Here is a 26,781-nt window from a genome sequence, read left to right as displayed (position 1 = left end):
AATCACGTTTTCAATATTTATGTATGTTTGGAGGTAAACTATCCAAAAAATTTGCACATGTGTTGGCAGTAGCATTGATGTGTACATTTTCTTCTATATTCTACCTATACCTATAAGGTCTCTAGCCAACTCCCTCGTAGGATGCTCCCTCAATTTCCTGCTTTTTCAGCCACCGGATCGTGGTCAAAACAGTCTTCTGCTTTCTATCGTTCGTCGATCTTCGTCAATATATGTTTCCACCGCACGGTTGTTTTTCCAGCACCAATGATATGTGGGCTCATGCCGTGTGCATGTTGGCTGTGTAAATCATTCACCGCCACCGGTGCGAAGAAATCTATCCTCGCATGCTGCGGGTCTCGTGGGAATGCACTGCTGCCCATTGGGCACAACCCCCACAAAACCTAGCCCCAGACCGCATCCTCCCTCCCTTGTACTACGCCGCACCCTTTTCGCCTTTTTACCATTCGGATCTCTCACTCGCATGCTGCTACCCCTTGTTGTGGCTGTATCGGGGAACCACCATGGCCGCGCCGCCAGAGCAAGCCGCCATCCGCGGCGCTATTCTGCTCGTTTGGAGCCGCGCAGGGGGCCTCCGCCACCGCGAGGCAGGGCGCGCTCGCTGGCGAACCTCCGACCAGGAAGCCAGCGGGGAGCACGCCAAGCGTGGCCAAGGCTTTCCTTGGGAGCCGGCTTGTTTATATAAAAATGTAATAGACTCGGCGTTGCTTGGTTTCATTATTTTGCCATTGTCAAAGGCAACTTGATTTGCCTTCATAGTACTATTTTTTGGAGCACCTAATATCACATTAAGTTAACAAACAAGGGATGTGTTCATTGAGCGACTGTGAATTGCTACCACAAAGCTTCCAAATGTGCTACTCAAAAAGGAGCCACGTCCTCTCGTCTCTCTTGGACTGCTTCTCTGTCATGGGGTTCCTCATTGGAACCGTTTCACTACGGAAATCTCCTTTCGGAGACCAGAGCAAATGTTGCGGCAAGGCACGCCATGTTGCGACCTTGGGGTGAGGGTGATAGGCTGCCGCAATATCGCAGGTATTCCCCCATCCGAAAAAGTTTGTCCCAAGCTTGTTCCTCAAATGGACGTATCTAGCACTAACTTGGTGCTAGACACATCCATTTGAGGGACAAGCTTTTTCGGACGGAGGGAGTAGTTTCTACGGTACTTTGGTGCTCCCTAGGTTGGAGTGGGAGTATCAGTTAGATCCTAACCCTCATTTTACCGAAATCTTATTTGGCTGACATTCACTGGGAGGGTTTGACATTTTAAACATTTTTCCTGATAGTTTTAGTTGTATCGGAGGTGTAATAATCCACAAGTATAAGGAATCGGTTGTAGCCTTTTTTGATAAGTAAGAATGTCGAACCTAATGAGGATTTAAAGGTAGAGAATTTATATTTTCTTCAATTTCTATCGACCATCGATATAACTCTACGCAGGCTAATATTTGCTTTACCTATAATAAGAATAAAACTACTATGCAAGAATAAAGCTAGAAATACTTTGTCGGTGTAATGGAATAGGTTTGCATGATAATAGAGAATATGAAAATAAAAGTTAGATGGTAGAATTTGTGAAATTGTCCTGGGCGATTGATAATAAGATCGGTAATCATTATTTCAATTTTATACGAGGGAGAGCCATGAGCTCAAGTGCACTTATAATTGGAATTCTAGCAATCATCAGTAACTATTAAAAATCATTAAGATAAAACCAAACCATAGCCTTAAGTGTAAAGTCCTCTTTACTCTTATACGCAGCAATCCCCTTAGTCGGGTTTAGGCCGTTGTCACCCCCGCAACCCACTATAAACGAATCATGAATATATTGCAACACCCTATAACGGTAATCACATACCCTTGCGCGATACGGTGGGCATCATAAGACAACACCAAAATAAGACATGCAACTCAAAGCAATCAAGATCATCAACCAACCCAGAGGACAAAAAGAGTATATTTAAACATCAGAGGATGGTTACACATTGTTAGATAATAATATATAGTATAAAACACCATGTTCAAGTAGGGGGTACAACGGGATGCGGGAGAGTGGACCGCTGACAATAGAGATGAGGGAAGGTGATGAAGGTGTTGAGTAGGGCTGGACCAAAAGCTCGTAACTCGCGAGCTTAATGAGCGCTCGATAGTTCGGCTCGTTAAGCTCGTAGCTCGCTTCTTAATGAACAGAGCCAATCATTGATTTCAGCTCATTAAGCTTAACGAGCGAGCTAACGAGTTTCACGAGAGCTCGTTAAGCTCGTTAGTAACAACACAACACATATTTTCATTTTACGTGACAAACTTTTATAGCACCTCAGCCCATCTATTAAATCTAATCGACAAACGAGACAACAAGCTACTGCATTTCTTTTTATAGCCATCATATTTTGTCTTGAAAACTACACCTACACATTCATCATGTATATCGTAACACATTATAATCTTTTAACGAGCGCTCGCGAGCGCTCACGAGTTTAACGAGCTTCAAACGAGCCGAGCCGAGCAGGGTTTTCTGATCGTTAATCTTAACGAGCTTAATGAGCCGAGCCTTAACGAGCACAAGCTTAACATGTACGAGCTTAACGAGCCGAGCTGCTCGTTAGTCCACCCCTAGTGTTGAGGAAGACGGCGAAGTTGTTGGAGTAGATCGCCGCCATGATGGTTCCCCCTACGGGCGCTCCGGCGCCACCGAGAGAGAGCCCCTTCCTTCTTCTTGCATGGCCTTCCCCTAGACGGGAGAAGGATTCCCCCTCTGGTCCGAGGGGCGGGGGGCGGGAGCCCGCCCCTAGATTGGATCTCTCTCTGTGTTTCCGCGTCTGTTTTCAGAGCCCTTCACCATTTCTTATATTCCCGGAGATCCGTAATTTTGATTGGCCTAAACTTTTGATGGAATTTTTCTTCAAAAATTATCTTTCTTGCGGTGAAAGAGGTGCTCCAACCGACCTACGAGGTGACAACAAGACATCAGGGCGTGCCTGGAGGGTAGGGAGTAGCAAATAATGTAACACATGAATGCAAAGGCCGTCTCCTGATGATTTTCTTTTGAGAATACCATTTGAGCCATTAGCAAATAATCCAGCACACGAATTCTTTGTACTGGTTTTGTCAGTTAATTTGCTGGACAAACGGAGTTGATGATTCGTCATACCAGTGCAATAAATAATCTACCATGCTATTTCCACAAAGGAAAAAACCCTACCAAGGCATACGGATATGGGACTTAAATGTTACTACATCCGTTCACAAATATAAGGTGTTCTTGTTTTTTTTCTGAATTGAATGTATATAGATATGCTTTAGTATGTTTGTTCACTCATTTCAGTCTGTATATCTTAATTTTGAATGGAGGAAGTATCTTTTATGCCTTTCCTTTTTTACTTGCAACTTTTATATTGACTAGTTGAACGGGCATGTTGTTGCACAAATCTCCATCTCCACTAATATCATTATTAAGCTCTTCTAGTATTATGTTCGTAAATTCTAGTGATAACCAATGGATCCCTCGTGCGATGCTGTGGGAATTGATTGATGAAAATTTGGATTGATAATATAAGAACCAAAATTAAAATACATATTACTTATTATATTTGATTATGTATATTAGTAAAATATTTATTAAATATAAATAGAATAATTGAGTGGCAAAAAGTTTCCATGCATGGTTGATTATCGGGGTGGAGTTTTCCATGCATGATTGCATGTTGATGTGGGCCTTATCTAATTTATAATTATATGATGAGGTGACATCCTTACATGTTGGGATAAATAAAATAACGGGATAACTCTCTTAGATATACATGATCTGAGAGTTGCACATTTATTTATCACACGAGACGTACCATGAACACTGCCTCAACAAATCAGGCCCAGAGTTCTTCAACACACTAATAAGGCCCATAAGGAGCTCCTATGCGGCGCATTAAATACATGATTTACCGATTTCTAAAAGGAATCGTCTACGGGCAACATCTAACGTGCCGGCCCAGTAGCTAGGTTCGTTCGCTTCTTGTACGGATTTCCTTGATTTTTCTTTATTTTTTTCTTAGGGTTATTCTTTTCTAAATTGTTTTTATTTTTCTTTGTTGTAGGTCCATGTAGGTCCGGTTTTCTATGGTTTTCTTTTATTTTTTCACCGGTTTTGTTTGGTTTCCTTTTTCTTCATTTTGCTTTGTTTTCTTTCTTTTCTCATTGGTTATTTCGTTTTTTATTTATTTCTTTGTTATACTTCGCTTTTGATTATTTCTTTCTTATGTTTCTTTGTTTTCTTGCCTTTCCTTTTTGTTTCTTTATCAGTTTTTTCATACATGTCTTTTTTTTATAACACAGTGTCCAGTTTAAGAGGACACAACATTTTTATGATACACTTTAGACATCTTCCAAATGCATGAGGTATATTTTCTAAATACATGTTTTGAACACTGTTTTGAATACACATGACATTTTTCTTAAAAATACAAGTTTTACATTTTTTTTGAGAATACAAGTTGTACATTTTAACAGAAATAATGCTGTTTTAGTCTATGGGAACATTGCTTTACATTATATAAACATTTTAAAATATTACAAACATTTTTTTGAATTGCCTGAATTTTTCTTGAAAACATCACATACATTTTTAATGGTATGAAACATTTTTTGGACAATGTTAGAAAAAATATTTGAAACTCGTGAAACATTTGTTTAAATGTTATGTACATTTTTCTTTGAATTATGCTAACACTTTTTAAAAATATATTTTATAAACATTTTTTAAAATGACAGGTATGGGGAATGAGTATATTTAGGCGCCATGACCCAAATTTTACTGCTTTAGTCAACTTAGGACTTTGGCTAGGTATGATTTAAAGGAGTACACCCGACATTTTACTGCTCTATAGGTTTATAGGGGATTGGCTAGATCCCTAAAAAAATAGAGGAGTATCCAGTCAATTAAAACTTAGTGGAGTATTTTTACTCTATGTTTTGGCCGGACCTAGCTGATCTCCTATATTTAAAGGATTAATTTACTTTTTGTCAAATCTAAATCATTTTCGGCCATGAAAACAAATTGCAATACTTCTTTATTTTATTGAACACCATCTTCATACATTGGAGTCTATAATTCACCAATTCTTTGCTAAGAGAACTGAACCAAAGAAAACAAGAATCACAACTAGACAAATCCAACTTTTCATAACTTCTCCCACTAATTAGATTAATATTTTCTCTATATTGTTATTTTGAAATTGCCGATTCTCATTCAAATTGTTTCTAGAGTTTGCACACTTCTTTCTTCTTCGGTTTCGAATTCGAGATTGCATCGCCTTTAGTCTCATTTCTAGTCTCTACTATAACAAGGAGTACACGAACATCTATTAGATTTCTCGCTATCATTAGATCGATGTACTCCTTTGTAAACTTTTAAGGAATTGGCCAGAGATGCTCTTAGATAGTAGCAGCTGCAAGGCCGGTTTCGTCCAAAGTAGGAGCATCTTGCCGTCCATGATCGGATCTGTCCGACCATGCCTAACAATGGGATGGAATCCGTGGCGGAGAAGGATTGTGATGATCTTCTCCGACTCTGCCTCACCTCGATGTGTCTTTCCTGTTAAAAAATTAAGTGATTAAATGGTTAATATGTTAATTACCATAAGGTAAAGTGGGCCCAATAGTTAATTACGGGATTAACACTAATTAACGGTAATTAGTAATTGCGCCTGTGATTGGGGGGCTAATGAAGATTATGGTTAGGTCCCACGTCATATACAGCGCTATATATAAAGGAGGGCATCCCTGCACCTAATTGATTGTTATATCGTTTAGGATAACAGTGCCCTCCGAAATTTACTCCAAATCCAATCAGGAGTGCGCTGGACGTTGACGTGAAGGCCTGACTTTCCTCCGGCGAGGTACCAGAGTGACCTGCTACGCTGCTACAGTTCGTCATCCGACTACTTCCTCCACTGTGATGGCCTCTGCAAACAGAGGTATGAACACTACTGTCAACTAATTTCCGCATCAAATCAAATAGTGTTCATGTGTATTAGATAAAATCCGATTAGCAATTGTATAATCCCAGCAATATAATTATCATTTGGTATCAGTAGCCGGTTGGATCTAATCACATGAATCTATTTGAGAAAAAACTGGTAGTAGATCAATCTGTGTCATAGAACTTGCCTGAAAATTCACGTAAGGAGGCCTCGGCCGCGCACATCAGCAGTGGTGTCATAGCCGCCGTCCGCCTCAGGGTGATGCTGCTGTAGACGAGCACATCCGGCTGTGCTTGCGCCGCGCCGCCGTGCGCCTCAGGCCGTGCTGCCGCTGCCACGCGCCTCAAGGTGGCGCTCCCGCCGCCGCCGCGCGCCTCGCAGAGCTAACTCACTCTGCTTATCCGATCTGGTTTTCTCATGAACGGCGGCGGCGCAGTAGGAAGCTAACTCGATTAGGGATTTACCCGCATGCTCGTAACTGGCCAGTTCCAATGACTTTGGGCTAGTACGAGTTAGTGGGCCGTACAGCATTTTTTCTTTTCTTTTGTTCGGCTAACTACGTGATGGCAAGTAGCATACAGCAGCATTTTATTAGTACGTGCAGATTTGACATTAACTCACTGTATGCAGTACACATATAAGTCTGCTAATTATCTACATACAGTTGATTCTTTGTGTAATCGGTAGATTTTTTTGGCATAATTGTGTTAAATTAAGATAGAACCAACGTGAAATTTTGGTTTAACACTGCAATAATATTCGGGATAATTGCCATGATTAATTTTAGTAATGCATGATTACATACTGACCAACTTTGTTTGTGATCATGAATATTACGGTTAATTCCCGATGATGTTATTATATGATTAGGTCCTTTTTTTCGTTATTGCCCAACGGTATTGCGAATTAGGATTTTATTAAATTTGTCATGATGTTAATCAGACCAACATAGGATTGATATCATGCAATGTTTTTTTTAATATGGATATTTTCATAATTCGTAATTTTAATATCCATGTTATTTATGTTTTATTCAGCTTTGAACCCATCACTTATTTCTGGGCTCCTAAACTCAATTGAGCACCTCAATGGGACTAACTTTCCTACATGGAAGGAGCAGATTTCCATTAACATTGGGGTCATGGATCTTGACTACGCACTTAGGGAGAAGGCTCCAGTTCCCTTGTCCTCTGATGATGAAAACCTTGCCGAGAGAACTAAGGTTTATGAGGCTAACAAGGAGAAGTGGGAGCACTCCAATCGATTGTCCCTCATGATCATGAAAAGCACAATTACTCTTGGGATTAGGGGAGCTATCCCCGATTCCGAATGTGCTAAAACTTATCTGGCATCGGTGGAGGAACAATTTAAAGGCTCCACAAAAGTCTATGCCAGTACACTGATCATGAAAATGCTCACCACTAAGTATGATGGTGCAAGCGGTGTGAGAGAACATATCATGACTATGAACGATATGGCCGCAAAATTAAAGGGCATGGACATGGAGATTTCTGAGGGCTTCTTGGTTCATTTCATTATGACCTCCCTTCCTGTGGAGTTTGGTCCATTCAAGATCAACTATAACACACAGAAGGAGAAGTGGACCATGGGTGAGCTCACGGCTATGTGCGTTCAAGAAGAGGAGCGACTTAAGATTGAGAGAAAAGATTACGCTCATCTTACTTCCATGAACTCAGGGAAGAGAAAGTTTAATGGTGAAAATAAGACTCAGAAAAAATTAGGTCCTTCACATAAGGCCGAATAAACAAGTCTGTGGCCAAAAGGTCAAAGCCTATTGCTAATGAGCCTTCTGCACCTAAGAAGCCTTATTGCAAGTTTTGCAAACATGACGGACATAAGCAGAAGGATTGTGATGGCTTTAAGGCATGGCTTGTAAAGATGGGTATGGACATAATTTCCATGGTTGATGAATCCCTTTACATTGATTTTCCCCTAATACTTGGTGGGTTGACTCAGGTGCCACCGTGCACATTTCTAACTCATTGCAGGGATTCCTTACCGTGAGGACGCTTCCAAGGGGGGAGCGAACTCTTAGAGTTGCAAATGGACAGGAGGCTAATGTTGAAGCTGCTGGGACTCTCCCGTTAGTGCTAAAAGATGGCTTCACCCTCCTTCTTAATAATGCTATTTATGTTCCTACCATGAGGAGGAACCTTATTTCTGTTTCTCTATTAGATGATGATGGTTTTGAGACTTATTTTGGGAACAAACGATGTGTTATTAAGTTTGGTCATGATGATATTGGTCATGGCATTCGCCATGACAAACTCTATAGACTCCTTTTGAACGACTCCTCTGAATCTTTGAATATTTGTGATGTAATAAATAAGCATGAGACTTCGTCGAAATTATGGCATTGTCGTTTAGGCCATATTTCGAAGGGGAGAATGGAGCATCTCATTAAAGAAGAGATACTTCACCCCTTAGACTTCTCGGATTTAGATCACTGCATCGATTGTATTAAGGGAAAATTCGTAAAACAAATTAAGAAAGGAGCAATTCGTAGTAGTGGGGTTTTGGAATTAATCCACACTGACATTTGTGATCCATTTCCTATTACTTCTGCTGATGGATATGACTCCTTAATTACTTTCACCGATGATTATTCTCGTTACGGATACATTTTTCCTATTCGCGAACGATCTGAAGCACTCGATAAATTTAAAATCTACAAAGCTGAAGTAGAAAATCAGCATAATTTGAAGATTAAAGTAGTGCGATCAGATCGAGGCAGAGAATATTATGGGAGACATGCTCCTTATGGACAAATTCCCGGTCCCTTTGCTCTATTTCTTCAAGAAAATGGAATAATCGCCCAATACTCAATGCCGGGTGAACCTCAACAAAATGGAGTCGCTGAAAGACGCAACCGTACACTTATGGATATGGTATGGAGCATGGTTTCCAACTCCAGTTTACCAGTTAATTTGTGGATGGAAGTATTAAAGACAGCCGTGCATATACTTAATCGGGTTCCTAGTAAATCAGTACCCAAGACACCTTATGAATTGTGGACTGGGAAGAAACCAAGATTAAATTATTTGCATGTGTGGGGTTGTCCTTCTGAAGCTAAGATTTTTAATCCACACATTGGAAAATTAGATCCTAAAACCGTCAATTGCCATTTTATTGGATATCCTGCAACATCCAAAGGCTTCCGTTTCTATTGTCCAACACGTACCACTAAATTTGTCGAAATGAGGCATGCTAAATTTTTAGAGAATGTTAATGTCAGTGGGAGCTCCGAGACAAGAAAAATCACACTTGAGGAAAATCGGACTGACATACCATTACCGATGATCCCAGAGTCTGTTTTTCCTTCGTCTTCAAGCGCAACACCTCCAGTTAATCATTCTGGGTTTATTGGTGCATCACCTAATAATGAGCCTCACATCATTCAGTCTTCTGTGATATCTAATGAACCTTTACAGAGATCACAGCAGGATAGAAGAGCTGCCATTAATACAGATGAATATGTTGTTTACATGACCGAAGATGGAAATGACATTAGAAAGGCAAATGATCCCACCTCCTTTGAGGAATCCATGACAAGCGGACACTCATCTAAGTGGCTTGAGGCCATGAATGATGAAATTAAGTCAATGAGTATTAATGATGTTTGGGATTTAGTAGAAATTCCCGAGGGAGTCAAAAAGGTGGGATGTAAGTGGGTCTACAAAACTAAGCATGACTCTAAAGGAAATGTCGAACGATTCAAAGCAAGACTTGTCGGTAAAGGTGAAGGAAATATGCTCTAGAGGCAATAATAAAGTTATTATTTATTTCCTTATATCATGATAAAAGTTTATTATTCATGCTAGAATTGTATTAACCAGAAACATAATACATGTGTGAATACATAGACAAACAGAGTGTCACTAGTATGCCTCTACTTGACTAGCTCATTAATCAAAGATGGTTATGTTTCCTAACCATGGACAAAGAGTTGTTATTTGATTAACGGGATCACATCATTGATTGAATGATCTGATTGACATGACCCATTCTATTAGCTTAGCACCCGATCGTTTAGTATGTTGCTATTGCTTTCTTCATGACTTATACATGTTCCTATGACTATGAGATTATGCAACTCCCGTTTGCCGGAGGAACACTTTGTGTGCTACCAGACGTCACAGCGTAAATGGGTGATTATAAAGGTGCTCTACAGGTGTCTCCAAAGGTAGATGTTGGGTTGGCGTATTTCGAGATTAGGATTTGTCACTCCGATTGTCGGAGAGGTATCTCTGGGCCCTCTCGGTAATGCACATCACATAAGCCTTGCAAGCATTGCAACTAATCAGTTAGTTGCGGGATGATGCATTACAGAACGAGTAAAGAGACTTGCCGGTAACGAGATTGAACTAGGTATTGGATACCGACGATCGAATCTCGGGCAAGTAACATACCGATGACAAAGGGAACAACGTATGTTGTTATGCGGTCTGATCGATAAAGATCTTCGTAGAATATGTAGGAGCCAATATGGGCATCCAGGTCCCCTATTGGTTATTGATCAGAGAGGTGTCTCGGTCATGTCTACATAGTTCTCGAACCCGTAGGGTCCGCACGCTTAACGTTCGTTGACGATATAGTACTATGTGAGTTATGTATGTTGGTGACCGAATGTTGTTCGGAGTCTGAGATGAGATCACGGACATGACGAGGAACTCCAGAATGGTCTGGAGATAAAGTTTGATATATATGATAATAGTGTTTGGTCACCGGAAGGGTTCCGGAAATCACCGGAAGGGGTTCCAGATGTTTCCCGAAATGTTTGGGTACGCGAACACTTTATTTGGGCCAAAGGGGAAAGCCCACAAGGTTTTTGGAAAGCGCAAAAGGAAGTTTTGTGGAGTCCAGGGGCCAGACGCCGGGAACCCTGGCGTCTGGCCCTGGAGTCCGAGAAGGACTCTTGAATTTCGGGTGAAACCGACTTTGTGGAGGCTTTTACTCCAAGTTTCGACCCCAGGGCTCAAGATATAAATAGAGGGGCAGGGCTAGCACCAAAGACACATCAAGAAACACCAAGCCGTGTGCCGGCAACCCCGTCTCCTCTAGTTTATCCTCTGTCATAGTTTTTGTAGTGCTTAGGCGAAGCCCTGCGGAGATTGTTCTTCACCAACACCATCACCACGCCGTCGTGCTGTCGGAACTCATCTACTACTTCGCCCCTCTTGCTGGATCGAGAAGGCGAGGACGTCACCGAGCCGAACGTGTGCAGAACTCGGAGGTGTCGTGCTTTCGGTACTTGGATCGGTCGGACGTGAAGACGTACGACTACATCAACCGCGTTGATATAACGCTTCCGCGAACGGTCTACGAGGGTACGTAGACAACACTCTCCTCTCTTGTTGCTATGCATTACCATGATCTTCCGTGTGCGTAGGAAATTTTTTGAAATTACTACGTTCCCCAACAGTGGCATCCGAGCCTAGGTTTTATGGTTTGATGTTATTTGCACGAGTAGAACACAAGTGAGTTATGGGCGATATAAGTCATACTGCCTACCAGCATGTCATACTTTGGTTCGGCGGTATTGTTGGATGAAGCGGCCCGGACCGACATTACGCGTACGCTTACGCGAGACCGGTTCTCCCGACGTGCTTTGCACAAAGGTGGCTTGCGGGTGACTGTTTCTCCAACTTTAGTTGAACCGAGTGTGGCTACGCCCGGTCCTTGCGAAGGTTAAAACGGCATCAACTTGACAAACTATCGTTGTGGTTTTGATGCGTAGGTCGGATTGGTTCTTGCTTAAGCCCGTAGCAGCCACATAAAACTTGCAACATACAAAGTAGAGGACGTCTAAGTTGTTTTTGCAGGGCATGTTGTGATGTGATATGGTCAAGACATGATGCTGATTTTATTGTATGAGATGATCATGTTTTGTAACTGAGTTATCGGCAACTGGCAGGAGCCATATGGTTGTCGCTTTATTGTATGCAATGCAATCGCGCTGTAATGCTTTACTTTATCACTAAGCGGTAGCGATAGTCGTGGAAGCATAAGATTGGCGAGACGACAACGATGCTACGATGGAGATCAAGGTGTCGCGCCGGTGACGATGGTGATCATGACAGTGCTTCGGAGATGGAGATCACAAGCACAAGATGATGATGGTCATATCATATCACTTATATTGATTGCATGTGATGTTTATCTTTTATGCATCTTATCTTGCTTTGATTGACGGTAGCATTATAAGATAATCTCTCACTAAATTATCAAGAAGTGTTCTCCCTGAGTATGCACCATTGCCAAAGTTCGTCGTGCCCAGACACCACGTGATGATCGGGTGTTATAAGCTCTACGTCCATCTACAACGGGTGCAAGCCAGTTTTGCACACGCAGAATACTCAGGTTAAACTTGACGAGCCTAGCATATGCAGATATGGCCTCGGAACACGAAGACCGAAAGGTCGAGCGTGAATCATATAGTAGATATGATCAACATAATGATGTTCACCATTGAAAACTAATCCATTTCACGTGATGATCGGTTATGGTTTAGTTGATTTGGATCACGTGATCACTTAGAGGATTAGAGGGATATCTATCTAAGTGGGAGTTCTTTAAGTAATTTGATTAATTGAACTTAAATTTATCATGAACTTAGTACCTGATAGTATCTTGCTTATGTATGTTTGATTGTAGATAGATGGCCCGTGCTGTTGTTCCGTTGAATTTTAATGCGTTCCTTGAGAAAGCAAAGTTGAAAGATGATGGTAGCAATTACACGGACTGGGTCCGTAACTTGACGATTATCCTCATTGCCGCACAGAAGAATTATGTCCTGGAAGCACCGCTGGGTGCCAGGCCTGCTGCTAGAGCAACACCAGATGTTATGAACGTCTGGCAGAGCAAAGCTGATGACTACTCGATAGTTCAGTGTGCCATGCTTTACGGCTTAGAATCGGGACTTCAACGACGTTTTGAACGTCATGGAGCATATGAGATGTTCCAGGAGTTGAAGTTAATATTTCAAGCAAATGCCCGGATTGAGAGATATGAAGTCTCCAATAAGTTCTATAGCTGCAAGATGGAGGAGAACAGTTCTGTCAGTGAGCATATACTCAATATATCTGGGTATAATAATCACTTGATTCAGATGGGAGTTAATCTTCCAGATGATTGCGTCATTGACAAAATTCTCCAATCACTGCCACCAAGCTACAAGAGCTTCGTGATGAACTATAATATGCAAGGGATGAATAAGACTATTCCCGAGCTCTTCGCAATGCTGAAAGCTGCGGAGGTAGAAATCAAGAAGGAACATCAAGTGTTGATGGTCAACAAGACCACTAGTTTCAAGAAAAAGGGCAGAGGGAAGAAGAAGGGGAACTTCAAGAAGAACGGCAAGCAAGTTGCTGCTCAGGAGAAGAAACCCAAGTATGGACCTAAGCCTAAAACTGAGTGCTTCTACTGCAAGCAGACTGGTCACTGGAAGCGGAACTGCCCCAAGTATTTGGCGGATAAGAAGGATGGCAAGGTGAACAAAGGTATATGTGATATACATGTTATTGATGTGTACCTTACTAGAACTCGCAGTAGCACCTGGGTATTTGATACTGGTTCTGTTGCTAATATTCACAACTCGAAACAGGGACTACGGATTAAGCGAACACTGGCAAAGGACGAGGTGACGATGCGCGTGGGAAACGGTTCCAAAGTAGATGTGATCGCGGTCGGCACACTACCTCTACATCTACCTTCGGGATTAATATTAGACCTAAATAATTGTTATTTGGTGCCAGCGTTGAGCATGAACATTATATCTGGATCTTGTTTAATGCGAGACGGTTATTCATTTAAATCAGAGAATAATGGTTGTTCTATTTATATGAGTAATATCTTTTATGGTCATGCACCTTTGAAGAGTGGTCTATTTTTGATGAATCTCGATAGTAGTAACACACATATTCATAATGTTGAAGCCAAAAGATGCAGAGTTGATAATGATAGTGCAACTTATTTGTGGCACTGCCATTTAGGTCATATCGGTATAAAACGCATGAAGAAACTCCATACTGATGGACTTTTGGAACCACTTGATTATGAATCACTTGGTACTTGCGAACCGTGCCTCATGGGCAAGATGACTAAAACACCGTTCTCCGGTACTATGGAGAGAGCAACAGATTTGTTGGAAATCATACATACCGATGTATGTGGTCCGATGAATATTGAGGCTCGTGGCGGATATCGTTATTTTCTCACCTTCACAGATGACTTAAGCAGATATGGGTATATCTACTTAATGAAACACAAGTCTGAAACATTTGAAAAGTTCAAAGAATTTCAGAGTGAAGTTGAAAATCATCGTAACAAGAAAATAAAGTTTCTACGATCTGATCGTGGAGGAGAATATTTGAGTTACGAGTTTGGTGTACATTTGAAACAATGCGGAATAGTTTCGCAACTCACGCCACCCGGAACACCACAGCGTAATGGTGTGTCCGAACGTCGTAATCGTACTTTACTAGATATGGTGCGATCTATGATGTCTCTTACTGATTTACCGCTATCGTTTTGGGGATATGCTTTAGAGACGGCCGCATTCACGTTAAATAGGGCACCATCAAAATCCGTTGAGACGACGCCTTATGAACTATGGTTTGGCAAGAAACCAAAGTTGTCGTTTCTTAAAGTTTGGGGCTGCGATGCTTATGTGAAAAAGCTTCAACCTGATAAGCTCGAACCCAAATCGGAGAAATGTGTCTTCATAGGATACCCAAAGGAGACTGTTGGGTACACCTTCTATCACAGATCCGAAGGCAAGACATTCGTTGCTAAGAATGGATCCTTTCTAGAGAAGGAGTTTCTCTCGAAAGAAGTGAGTGGGAGGAAAGTAGAACTTGACGAGGTAACTGTACCTGCTCCCTTATTGGAAAGTAGTACATCACAGAAAACTGTTTCTGCGACACCTACACCAATAAGTGAGGAAGCTAATGATAATGATCATGAAACTTCAGGACAAGATACTACTGAACCTTGTAGATCAACCATAGTGAGATCCGCGTCAGAGTGGTACGGTAATCCTGTTCTAGAAATCATGCTGCTAGATCATGATGAACCTACGAACTATGAAGAAGCGATGGTGAGCCCAGATTCCGCAAAATGGCTTGAAGCCATGAAATCTGAGATGGGATCCATGTATGAGAACAAAGTATGGACTTTGGTTGACTTGCCCGATGATCGGCAAGCAATTGAGAATAAATGGATCTTCAAGAAGAAGACTGACGCTAACGGTAATATTACTGTCTACAAAGCTCGACTTGTTGCAAAAGGTTTTCGACAAGTTCAAGGGGTTGACTACGATGAGACCTTCTCACCCGTAGCGATGCTTAAGTCTGTCTGAATCATGTTAGCAATTGCCGCATTTTATGATTATGAAATTTGGCAGATGGATGTCAAAACTGCATTCCTGAATGGATTTCTGGAAGAAGAGTTGTATATGATGCAACCGGAAGGTTTTGTAGATCCAAAGGGAGCTAACAAAGTGTGCAAGCTCCAGCGATCCATTTATGGACTGGTGCAAGCCTCTCGGAGTTGGAATAAGCGCTTTGATCGTGTGATCAAAGCATTTGGTTTTATACAGACTTTCGGAGAAGCCTGTATTTAAAAGAAAGTGAGTGGGAGCTCTGTAGCATTTCTGATATTATATGTGGATGACATATTACTGATTGGAAATGATATAGAATTTCTGGATAGCATAAAGGGATACTTGAATAAGAGTTTTTCAATGAAAGACCTCGGTGAAGCTGCTTACATATTAGGCATAAAGATCTATAGAGATAGATCAAGACGCTTAATTGGACTTTCACAAAGCACATACCTTGACAAGATTTTTAAGAAGTTCAAAATGGATCAAGCAAAGAAAGGGTTCTTGCCTGTGTTACAAGGTGTGAAGTTGAGTCAGACTCAATGCCCGACCACTGCAGAAGATAGAGAGAAAATGAAAGATGTTCCCTATGCTTCAGCCATAGGCTCTATCATGTATGCAATGCTGTGTACCAGACCTGATGTGTGCCTTGCTATAAGTCTAGCAGGGAGGTACCAAAGTAATCCAGGAGTGGATCACTGGACAGCGGTCAAGAACATCCTGAAATACCTGAAAAGGACTAAGGATATGTTTCTCGTATATGGAGGTGACAAAGAGCTCATTGTAAATGGTTACGTTGATGCAAGCTTTGACACTGATCCGGACGATTCTAAATCGCAAACCGGATACGTGTTTACATTAAACGGTGGAGCTGTCAGTTGGTGCAGTTCTAAACAAAGCGTAGTGGCAGGATCTACATGTGAAGCGGAGTACATAGCTGCTTCGGAAGCAGCAAATGAAGGAGTCTGGATGAAGGAGTTCATATCCGATCTAGGTGTCATACCTAGTGCATCGGGTCCAATGAAAATCTTTTGTGACAATACTGGTGCAATTGCCTTGGCAAAGGAATCCAGATTTCACAAGAGAACCAAGCACATCAAGAGACGCTTCAATTCCATCCGGGATTTAGTCCAGGTGGGAGACATAGAGATTTGCAAGATACATACGGATCTGAATGTTGCAGACCCGTTGACTAAGCCTCTTCCACGAGCAAAACATGATCAGCACCAAGGCTCCATGGGTGTTAGAATCATTACTGTGTAATCTAGATTATTGACTCTAGTGCAAGTGGGAGACTGAAGGAAATATGCCCTAGAGGCAATAATAAAGTTATTATTTATTTCCTTTATATCATGATAAATGTTTATTATTCATGCTAGAATTGTATTAACCGGAAACATAATACATGTGTGAATACATAGACAAACAGAGTGTCACTAGTATGCCTCTACTTGACTAGCTCGTTAATCAAAGATGGTTATGTTTCCTAACCATAAACAAAGAGTTGTTATTTGATTAACGAAATCACATCATTAGGTGAATGATCTGATTGACATGACCCATTTCATTAGCTTAGCACCCGATCGTTTAGTATGTTGCTATTGCTTTCTTCATGACTTATACATGTTCCTATGACTATGAGATTATGCAACTCCCGTTTGCCGGAGGAACACTTTGTGTGCTACCAAACGTCACAACGTAAATGGGTGATTATAAAGGTGCTCTACAAGTGTCTCCAAAGGTAGATGTTGGGTTGGCTTATTTCGAGATTAGGATTTGTCACTCCGATTGTCGGAGAGGTATCTCTGGGCCCTCTCGGTAATGCACATCACATAAGCCTTGCAAGCATTGCAACTAATGAGTTAGTTATGGGATGATGCATTACAGAACGAGTAAAGAGACTTGCCGGTAACGAGATTGAACTAGGTATTGGATACCGACGATCGAATCTCGGGCAAGTAACATACCGATGACAAAGGGAACAACGTATGTTGTTATGCAGTCTGACCGATAAAGATCTTCGTAGAATATGTAGGAGCCAATATGGGCATCCAGGTCCCGCTATTGGTTATTGATCAGAGAGGTGTCTCGGTCATGTCTACATAGTTCTCGAACCCGTAGGGTCCGCACACTTAACATTCGTTGACGATATAGTACTATGTGAGTTATGTATGTTGGTGACCGAATGTTGTTCGGAGTCCGAGATGAGATCACGGACATGACGAGGAACTCCGGAATGGTCCGGAGATAAAGTTTGATATATATGATAATAGTGTTTGGTCACCGGAAGGGTTCCGGAAATCACCGGAAGGGGTTCCGGATGTTTCCCGGAATGTTTGGGTACGAGAACACTTTATTTGGGCCAAAGGGGAAAGCCCACAAGGTTTTTGGAAAGCGCAAAAGGAAGTTTTGCGGAGTCCAGGGGCCAGACGCCAGGGTCCCTGGCGTCTGGGTCCAGACGCCGGGAACCCTGGCGTCTGGCCCTGGAGTCCGAGAAGGACTCTTGCCTTTCGGGTGAAACTGACTTTGTGGAGGCTTTTACTCCAAGTTTCGACCCCAGGGCTCAAGATATAAATAGAGGGGCAGGGCTAGCACCAAAGACACATCAAGAAACACCAAGCCGTGTGCCGGCAACCCTGTCTCCTCTAGTTTATCCTCTGTCATAGTTTTCGTAGTGCTTAGGCGAAGCCCTACGGAGATTGTTCTTCACCAACACCGTCACCACGCCGTCGTGCTGCCGGAACTCATCTACTACTTCGCCCCTCTTGCTGGATCGAGAAGGCGAGGACGTCACCGAGCCGAACGTGTGCAGAACTCGGAGGTGCCGTGCTTTCGGTACTTGGATCGGTCGGACGTGAAGACATACGACTACATCAACCGCGTTGATATAACGCTTCCGCGAACGGTCTACGAGGGTACGTAGACAACACTCTCCTCTCTCGTTGCTATGCATCACCATGATCTTGCGTGTGCGTAGGAAATTTTTTGAAATTACTACGTTCCCCAACAAAAGGTTATACACAAAGAGAGGGCATAGACTATGTTAACACATTTTCTCCCGTCTCGAAGAAAGATTCGCTAAGAATTGTTATGGCTCTTGTTGCTCATTATGATTTAGAGCTACATCAGATGGATGTTAAAACCGCATTCCTTAATGGTGACTTGCATGAGAATGTATATATGGCTCAACCGGAAGGTTTTGTCGTAGAAGGCAAGGAACATATGGGATGTCGACTTAAGAAATCTATCTATGGGCTAAGACAAGCGTCTAGACAGTGGTACCTTAAATTTGATGAGGTTATAAGGAAATTTAATTTTAAGGAAAATGAAGTGGACTATTGCATATACATTAAGACCAGTGGGAGCAAGTTTATCATATTAGTACTTTATGTGGATGATATCTTGCTAGCCAGCGGTGATTTAGACATGTTATATGAGACCAAAAGATTTCTTTCATCTAATTTTGACATGAAAGATCTTGGGGATGCCTCTTATGTTTTGGGCATAGAAATCCACCGAGACAGGTCTAAAGGGACATTAGGACAGTCCCAGACGGCATATATGGACAAAGTCCTTAAAAGATACAACATGTATAACTGTTCTTCCACTCCCGCACCTATTGTTAAAGGTGATAAGTCTGGTCTATTTTAGTGTCCCAAGAATCAATTAGAGATTGATTAAATGAAGACAATTCATTATGCCTCGGCTGTTGGGAGCATCATGTATGCTCAAGTATGTACGCGTCCCGACTTAGCGTATGTAACTGGAATGCTTGGCAGATATCAGTCTAATCCAGGCTTAGATCACTGGAAAGCTGTCAAGAAAGTAATGCGCTATCTGCAAGGGACTAAAAATCATATGCTTACATATAGAAAGACTGACAGCCTAGAAATTATGGGGTACTCAGACGCTGATTTTGCAGGGTGTAAGGATACTAAGAGATCCACATCAGGCTATATCTTCACACTTGTAGGGGGAGCAATTTCATGGAAAAGCTGCAAACAAACACTTACTGCATCTTCAACTAGGCAATCAGAGTTTGTGGCATGCTCTGAGGCTACCGGGCAAGCCGTATGGCTTAAGAACTTCGTCCCCGGACTTATAGTGGTAGACAGCATAAATAAACCACTTACATTATTCTGCGATAATCAAGCTGCAGTTTTCCTTTCAAGTAACAACAAGTCAAGTGGTGCTTCCAAACATATTAACCTTAAGTACCTTGTTGTGAAAGATAGAGTTCAAGATCAAACAATTAAAATTCAGCATATAAATACTAAAATGATGATTGCTGATCCCCTGACTAAAGGCTTGCCACCAAATCTCTTTCGAGAACATATTGCTAGCATGGGTCTAATGGAAAGCCTATAACTACTGGGGTAACTAAATGATGAGATCTCAATATTTGAACTTGGAATAAGGAAGTTTGTTTCGCTTACTAAGTGCACATAATGATTAATTAGGAAACAAACTATTAGGACCATAAGTAGGGAGTATGGATGCATGCCCATATGGACTCCCAACCATAGATAATTATCCATTCCGAAATGAAGTCTTACCCTATAGATTTTGGGGTTCCAGTAATGATTATACTATTGCTACGAATACATTATCTTGGTGTGATGCCTTTGTTGAAGTATGGACTAATGACATTAACCATTCAATCAAGTGGGAGAATGTTAGAAAATTAAGTGATTAAATGGTTAATATGTTAATTACCATAAGTTAAAGTGGGCCCAATAGTTAATTATGGGATCAACACTAATTAACGGTAATTAGCAATTTGCGCCTGTGATTGGGGGGCTAATTAAGATTATGGTTAGGTCCCACGTCATCTACAACGCTATATATAAAGGAGGGCATCCCTGCACCTAATTGATCGTTGTATCATTTAGGATAACAGTGCCCTCCGAAATTTACTCCAAATCCAATCGGGAGTGCGCTGGACGTTGACGTGAAGGACTGACTTTGCTCCGGCGAGGTGCCGGAGTGACCTGCTATGCTGCTACAGTTCGTCATCCGACTACTTCCTCCACCGTGATGGCCTCTCCAAACGGAGGTATGAACATTACTGTCAACTAATTTCCGCATCAAATCAAATAGTGTTCATGTGTATTAGATAAGATCCGATTAGCAGTTGCATAATCCCAGCAATATAACTATCATTTCCTACCGCCATTAATAAGTATATATCTAGCTAGCTAGCTGCCGCAAGACCGGCCGTCTCAATAAGTTGTTTTGTAGTAATAAACTGTTGGGCAAATAAGCCGCGGCGTCGTGTCGGACGCGTCCAGCGCGTGTATGGGCGTGTCGGGCGCGTCGGATCTGCAGCAAGCGTGTGCGTGTGGTGCACGGGGTGGCCGTGTAGGTGTACACCGTAGGCGAGTGTGTGCGCGCGTTTTGTTGGCGATTTTAGGGGGTGCGTGGAGCTGGTCCAAGGCGGGTTCGCCGCGACCAGGACGTGTGCGTGCATGTCACGGGCGCGGGCAGAGCGGGCCGGACCGAAAGCTCGACGTGGACTGGGCATGGGTGCGTGCCCGGACATGGCCTAGGGTATAAGACCCCCTTGTATGCGATGCGGGTCGGGTTTGAGCTCGAGGAAATAGTCGTGGTTGCGGCGGCGGCGTTCGTGCGCCTGGAAAACTCCTGTGTCCAGTGTGCTTCTGCTGATCGTCTTCCTTCTCCTCCTGTCTTTCGAGTGCGTGAGCGAGGGCGAGCTACAATAGCAGAGAGGGAGAGCTAGGGCTAGGGTTTAGGGTAGACACCAACAATTGGCAACAAAGCCACATTGTGGGAGTTGATCGCCGGCGATGTCGATCGTGCCGTACGTACGCCGTTGGGTCGGGGAGCTCGCTACCTGTGCCGTGCCCAGTGCTCACCGGTGAGAACTACACCGTGTGGGCAATCAAGGTCGAGGACAACCTTGAGGCTATGGGAGGCATGCGTTCTGGCAGAGGATGCGGCGGTGGCGGTCATCGCCAAGAAGGACAAGCCGACGAGGGCGTATTTGCTCGGGGCGCTCTTCGAGGAGATCTTGCTGCAGGTCTCGTCGAAGAAAACGGCGGCGGAGATATGGGCTAGCTTGAAGAGGAGGTTCGTCGACGCGGACCGAGTCCGGGCGGCGCGGCTGGGCACTCTCCGGGGAGAGTTTGAGCAGCTACGCATGGCGGAGGCCGATGCATTGGATGTGTTCGCCGGCAAGCTCAGTGGCATGGCGGCGCGCTTCGCGGGGCTCGGGTCGACGCTGGACGCTGGACGCCGCCGCGATGGTGAAGAAGCTCCTTGATTCTGTCCAGGACCGCCTGTACACGGCGGTGGCCGGAAATGAGCAGTTATGTGATGTCTCCACCATGGCGTTCGAGGAGGCATTTGGTCGTCTTAAGGCATTCGATGAGCGGCTACAACGACATGAACAAGCGGGCGGCGAGCGGGCTGATGGTCAGCTCATGTACACGGCAGCGCAGTGGCGGAGCGGGCGCTGATGGCAGACGCCGGCCTCCTTTGAGCCACGGCTTAGGGGGTGAAGTGTTGGGCAAATAAGCCGCGACGCCGTGTCGGACGCGTCCAGCGCGTGTATGGGCGCGCACACGCTGGGCATGTCGGGTGCGTCGGATCCGCGGCAAACATGTATGTGGTGCACGGGGTGGCCATGCAGGTGTACACCGTAGGCGAGTGTGTGTGTGCGCATTTTGTTGGCGATTTTAGGGGGTGCGTGGAGCTGGTCCAAGGCGGGCTCGCCGCGACCTGGACGTGTGCATGCATGTCGCGGGCGTGGGCAAAGCGGGCCGGACCGGACGCTCGATGTGGACTAGGGCGTGGGTGCGTGCCCGGACGTGGCCCAGGGTATAAGACCCCCTTGTATGCGTTGTAACAGATGCGGGTCGAGTCTGAGCTCGAGGGAATAGCCGTGGTTGCGGTGGCGGCGTTCGTGCGCCGGAAAAACTCCTGTGTCCAGTGTGCTTCCCCTAATCGTCTTCCTTCTCCTCTTGTCGATCGAGTGCGGCGAGCGAGAGCGAGCCACAGCAGCAGAGAGGGAGAGCTAGGGCTAAGGTTTAGGGTAGACACCAACAATTGGCATCCAAGCCACATTGCCGGAGTTGATCGCTGGCAATGTCGATCGTGCCGTACGCCGTTGGGTCGGGGAGTGTACTTCTAATGAATAAGTGTACACCAATATAAACTACTCCTATATACTCCCTCCGTCCGCAAATAAGTATATTCTAGCTTTTGTCCTAAGTCAAAGTTTTAAAATTTTGATCAGCTTTATAGGGAAAATAGCAGCATTTATGACACTAAATTAGTATCACTAGATTCGTTTTGAAATGTATTTTCATAATATACCAATTTGATATCATATATGTCACTATCTTTTCTATAAAGTTGGTCAAATTTTGAAAACGTTGACTTAAGACAAAAGGTATAGGTACATTTATTCGCGGACGGAGGGAGCATTTAACAAAGGCCGGCCGGCCGGCTGCAAGATTGGCCGTTCCATTAAGTTGTGTGCAACAACAGACCTAAGCTGGCTGCTGTGTTACATCGATCTGCTGCGGCATCCAATCAAATCATGGTAAATAAAAATTCACCACCCCCTCTCTTCTTCTAGTCCGTTTTGTCTTGCTAGACATATTCTCCTTTTGGTTTTGCAGAGCCAAGATGCCCAAGACAGCATCAGTGCGCTCCCTAGCGACATCCTTATCCGAATCCTTGAACTCCTTCAGATGCCCAGTGCAATTCAGACCGGATCGCTCTCCAAACAATGGAGACACCTCCCTCACCAGCTCTATTGTCTGCTCATAGGTGAATCTGACATTCAGAGCGCTAGCTACGTCACGCTGGGTCAGATAATGGGGGCGTACACAGAAACGACGAGGAGATTGCTATCGTCCACGTGCGAATGCGGCAGCTGTTCCATCAAGAGCCTGAGACTTACTCCCTCCGTTCCAAATTACTCGTCGTGGTTTTAGTTCAATTTTGAACGGAGGGAGTACCTTTTACCTTTCAAAACCTTTCTCGTGCTCTATTGGCCATGCCGTCGGGGATGTGGCCAAGAACGGCGAGACCGAATGCCTCGAGTTTGTGATATTAACGCATCTTGCGAGACCTAGCAATGCCCAACTTGTCTCGTTTGGACAGCGGTTCATGTCTCTTCCACTCTTGCCCTGTCGCCTTCAGATGGCTCACAAGACTAACTCTCCACAACCTTGCATTTGGAGACTCGGATGTCCCCAACCTCCTCCATGCTTGTGATAAGCTTCAGTTTCTTAACTTGAGATGCTGCAAATTGGGTCGGAAATCTGTCCTCAGCATAGATGCCCCGTGCTCAGAGCTCCAGAAACTTGAATTATTTTGCCTTGAGTGCGTGCGGGTTGATCTAGTAACTCTTCCTAAACTGAAGCAAGTGCTCTTTGATACCTGGTGGGGTGTATGTAACCACACCTGTGTGTTGTGGCTTTGTTCCCCAACTTGAAAAAGTAAGCCTCGCCTCTGCTGCCCTGTCTGGGCAGAAGCCATTCACGTTGACCAAGTGTTTATCCAGTAGTAGTACAAGAAGCCTCTCGACTTTGTGTCTGGATTTTTGCTCTCAGATGGTATTTTTCTACTGCTACAATTCCCTCTGCGTCTATGCCTTGTCCATTTATCATTTCAATGCAAATGCATATATACACATTGCATCGCTTCATGTCTCATGCTCCATAATTATTTTTTGCTGCAGATATGGATTCAACCGGAAGATCCTAAACAGCTCAAACGTATATTCAGTAGCCTTAGAGATGTGTATATCTACAATGTGTTTGCTGAGTGTGACTTGAATTGGACTTTCTTTATCCTTGAAGCTGCACCTTCGCTGAAGAACTTCTACGTAAGTCTGTTAATTAAGGTCTTCATTCCCAGCATGCCACTAGCGCTGGGAATTTCTTTTTTAATTAAGGTCTTCATTCCCAGCATGCCACTAGCGCTGTTAATTAAGGCCTTCGCTCGGTCATGTGCTTCGGCTGCAATTTATATTTTGGCGACAAACAGGGGAAGATATTATCAAAGGAAAGGAAAGACGAGGTAAATCGCTTGCTCTATGTATCTCGTTGTGCACCCGTGGATTATCCCAACTTTAGTTGTGTTGGTATATGCGCTAGATTTGATGTTTTGGGCTAATGCTTTCAGCCAAGGAGAGATCAGGAATCGAAGCCACATGTTTGGTCAACAAACTGGAAGGTGCAAATTAAACTCTTTTACACCCAAATCACATGATATTTGCTTCTGTTTTTTTCACGAATTACTGTGCCATGCATACTTTAGATCAGCATACTTATTATTTCCTCCGCAGCCTTGTCTGGTTCAGTTGCAAGCTTTTACCCAATCAAGAATTCAAGATATACCCTTCTCAGTTCCGGGTGACAAGATGGTAGTAGCCAGAGGCATAATGGTAGTCACAGATGTTGATAAGCATGACATTGCGTTATAAATGGTCAAGGCACAACATACTACTGATCTCACGAGGGACTAGCCATAACCTCATTCCTTGTTGTTGACTTTCTGCAGGTTTGGCTTAGAATTTTCGTTTCAACATTTAGTGATATTTTGTTTGTTCTACTGCTTGACCATTTTGTATTTTTTTCCTTCAGATACCAGTCTTATTTCATGTTGTTTGAGGTACAGAGTATGCCTTTTTACTGAAATTTTCATATAACATACCCTTTTCTTTTTCCAATTATGCTAGAAATGTTGTCAATATCCTTAATCCAAGTCATATCTGTTGTTTGTGTGGTTGACATAAAAATTGCTTGCGTCATATATATGACTCCAATTCACTGTGAAGTTGGAGGTCGCGTGCATTTTCTATACGGTTGAGGAGGTTCAACCCCCTTTCTAATTCACCTTAACTCTATCAGTTGTCTGGTTTTTCGTTTCTACTTATTCCTTGTTTGCATTGATCGGATGCCTATGTCGAAGAACAACCCCCCCTTTCTTGAACTCACACCTGCATATCGTTTTGCATTAGAACAACCCAGCAAGATGTCTTTGATGTATGTTTTTCTCAGGTCAATTTTGAGACTTCTGTGCACCTAAGTTTGATGTTTGGTGATGGGAAGAGGGGGAGCAAATTACAGGTGCATATTATTTAGTATGATTCCTTTCTCTAAAGTTAGGTGCATTCGACACTCAATGGTTTAAGGTTAGGTACCATCAGTTGGCTTCTTATTGCATTCAATTTTTTAAAGCTTTATTGGATTCTGTATCGAGAACATATTGGTGACATTTCTTTGGTGTTTTTTGCTTCTGGCCTTATCTCCAAAAAAATTTCCATTGTTACTCATAAATTCAGGTGTATGCGTCTCGTTTACAATGGGTATATTGATTGTGAACCACACGGATAGTTTTAGCCCGGTTTTGCAGTAATTAATCATGCAATTTCCTACTTCTTAATTAGTGGATTAAGCCCATGGGGCTCCGATTTCGAAACACGAGAAGCCCCTTGATGGAGTGCTTGCCACTGTGCGACTATGCGTGCGGCCAGGCTGTTGAGATGGAGTGGCCGCCGTGTCGTGCTTTCCCTGCCGGAGTAGTCGGGAGCTGGACAGGGTTGGGGTTGACTTTGACGCCATCGAACTCCGGCTTCCAGCGTACCTGTTCGGCGTGTAGGATGGACATGGAGGCTCAGAGGTGGGGTTACCTTCTCTTGGAACTTTTGACTTCTTGCGTGATTCCGCACTGGTCAAGCCCTTACAGCAGGCTCCATGGTGATGCGAAAGCAACACATTCACAGGGAGATGAGATGACGGAATGTGGCCCAGTCATTCTACATGTTGTTCATGTGCTAGCTTTGTTGTGTGGGTAAGAGCTACTTCTAATGGAGCAGTCCGTACGTCGTTCGTTCGTTCGTCGCTCCCCTCCCATCGATCGATAGGATCCCCTCGATCTGTCCCACCGATTTTTCTCCTATCCTACCGGTTTTCTCTCCCCGCGACTTTTTTTCTTATTTCTTTTTTACATAATCGGGAGCCTCTCTATCTGTCACCTCTCCCCTCACACGAGCAAACCGACCTCCCACCGTGTGTAACCCTAGATGGCCGCCAGCGATGGTGTCTCCCTCTCCCTCGATCCTCAACCACTAGTGCAGAACCGGGCAATCGCACCGGTTCGTAAGGCCCTTTAGTGCCGGTTTGGTAACTGGCGCTAAAATGTAGGCACTAAAGGCCCCCCCTTTAGTACCGGTTCAGCACGAACCGGTGCTAAAGGGCAACCACGTGGCACGAGCCAGCTTCGGGGGCAGGGAGCCCTTTAGTATCGGTTGGTGTCACCAACCGGTATTAAAATGTTGGGGGGGTTTTGGGTTTATGATTTCTTTTTCATTTATTTTGTGTTTTCCATTTAATTCTTTTTCGTTTC

The 26,781-nt window shown here is 43.5% G+C and overlaps 1 protein-coding gene across 1 annotated transcript; it reads left to right on the top strand.

The window, feature by feature from the left end:
* The first annotated feature begins 5,606 nt into the window (after positions 1 to 5,606).
* LOC123070143 (uncharacterized) lies at positions 5,607 to 8,200 on the top strand. The gene is made up of 3 exons (XM_044493200.1): positions 5,607 to 5,987; positions 7,031 to 7,896; positions 8,003 to 8,200. Exons 1-2 carry the CDS (start codon positions 5,969 to 5,971, stop codon positions 7,756 to 7,758), a joined length of 747 nt encoding a protein of 248 aa, XP_044349135.1. The 5' UTR covers positions 5,607 to 5,968; the 3' UTR covers positions 7,759 to 7,896; positions 8,003 to 8,200.
* Positions 8,201 to 26,781: the final 18,581 nt, after the last annotated feature.

Source organism: Triticum aestivum, chromosome 1A, assembly GCF_018294505.1.
Source record: "Triticum aestivum cultivar Chinese Spring chromosome 1A, IWGSC CS RefSeq v2.1, whole genome shotgun sequence".
Lineage (NCBI taxonomy): Eukaryota > Viridiplantae > Streptophyta > Magnoliopsida > Poales > Poaceae > Triticum > Triticum aestivum.
This window is presented reverse-complemented; position numbering and strand designations above follow the sequence as displayed.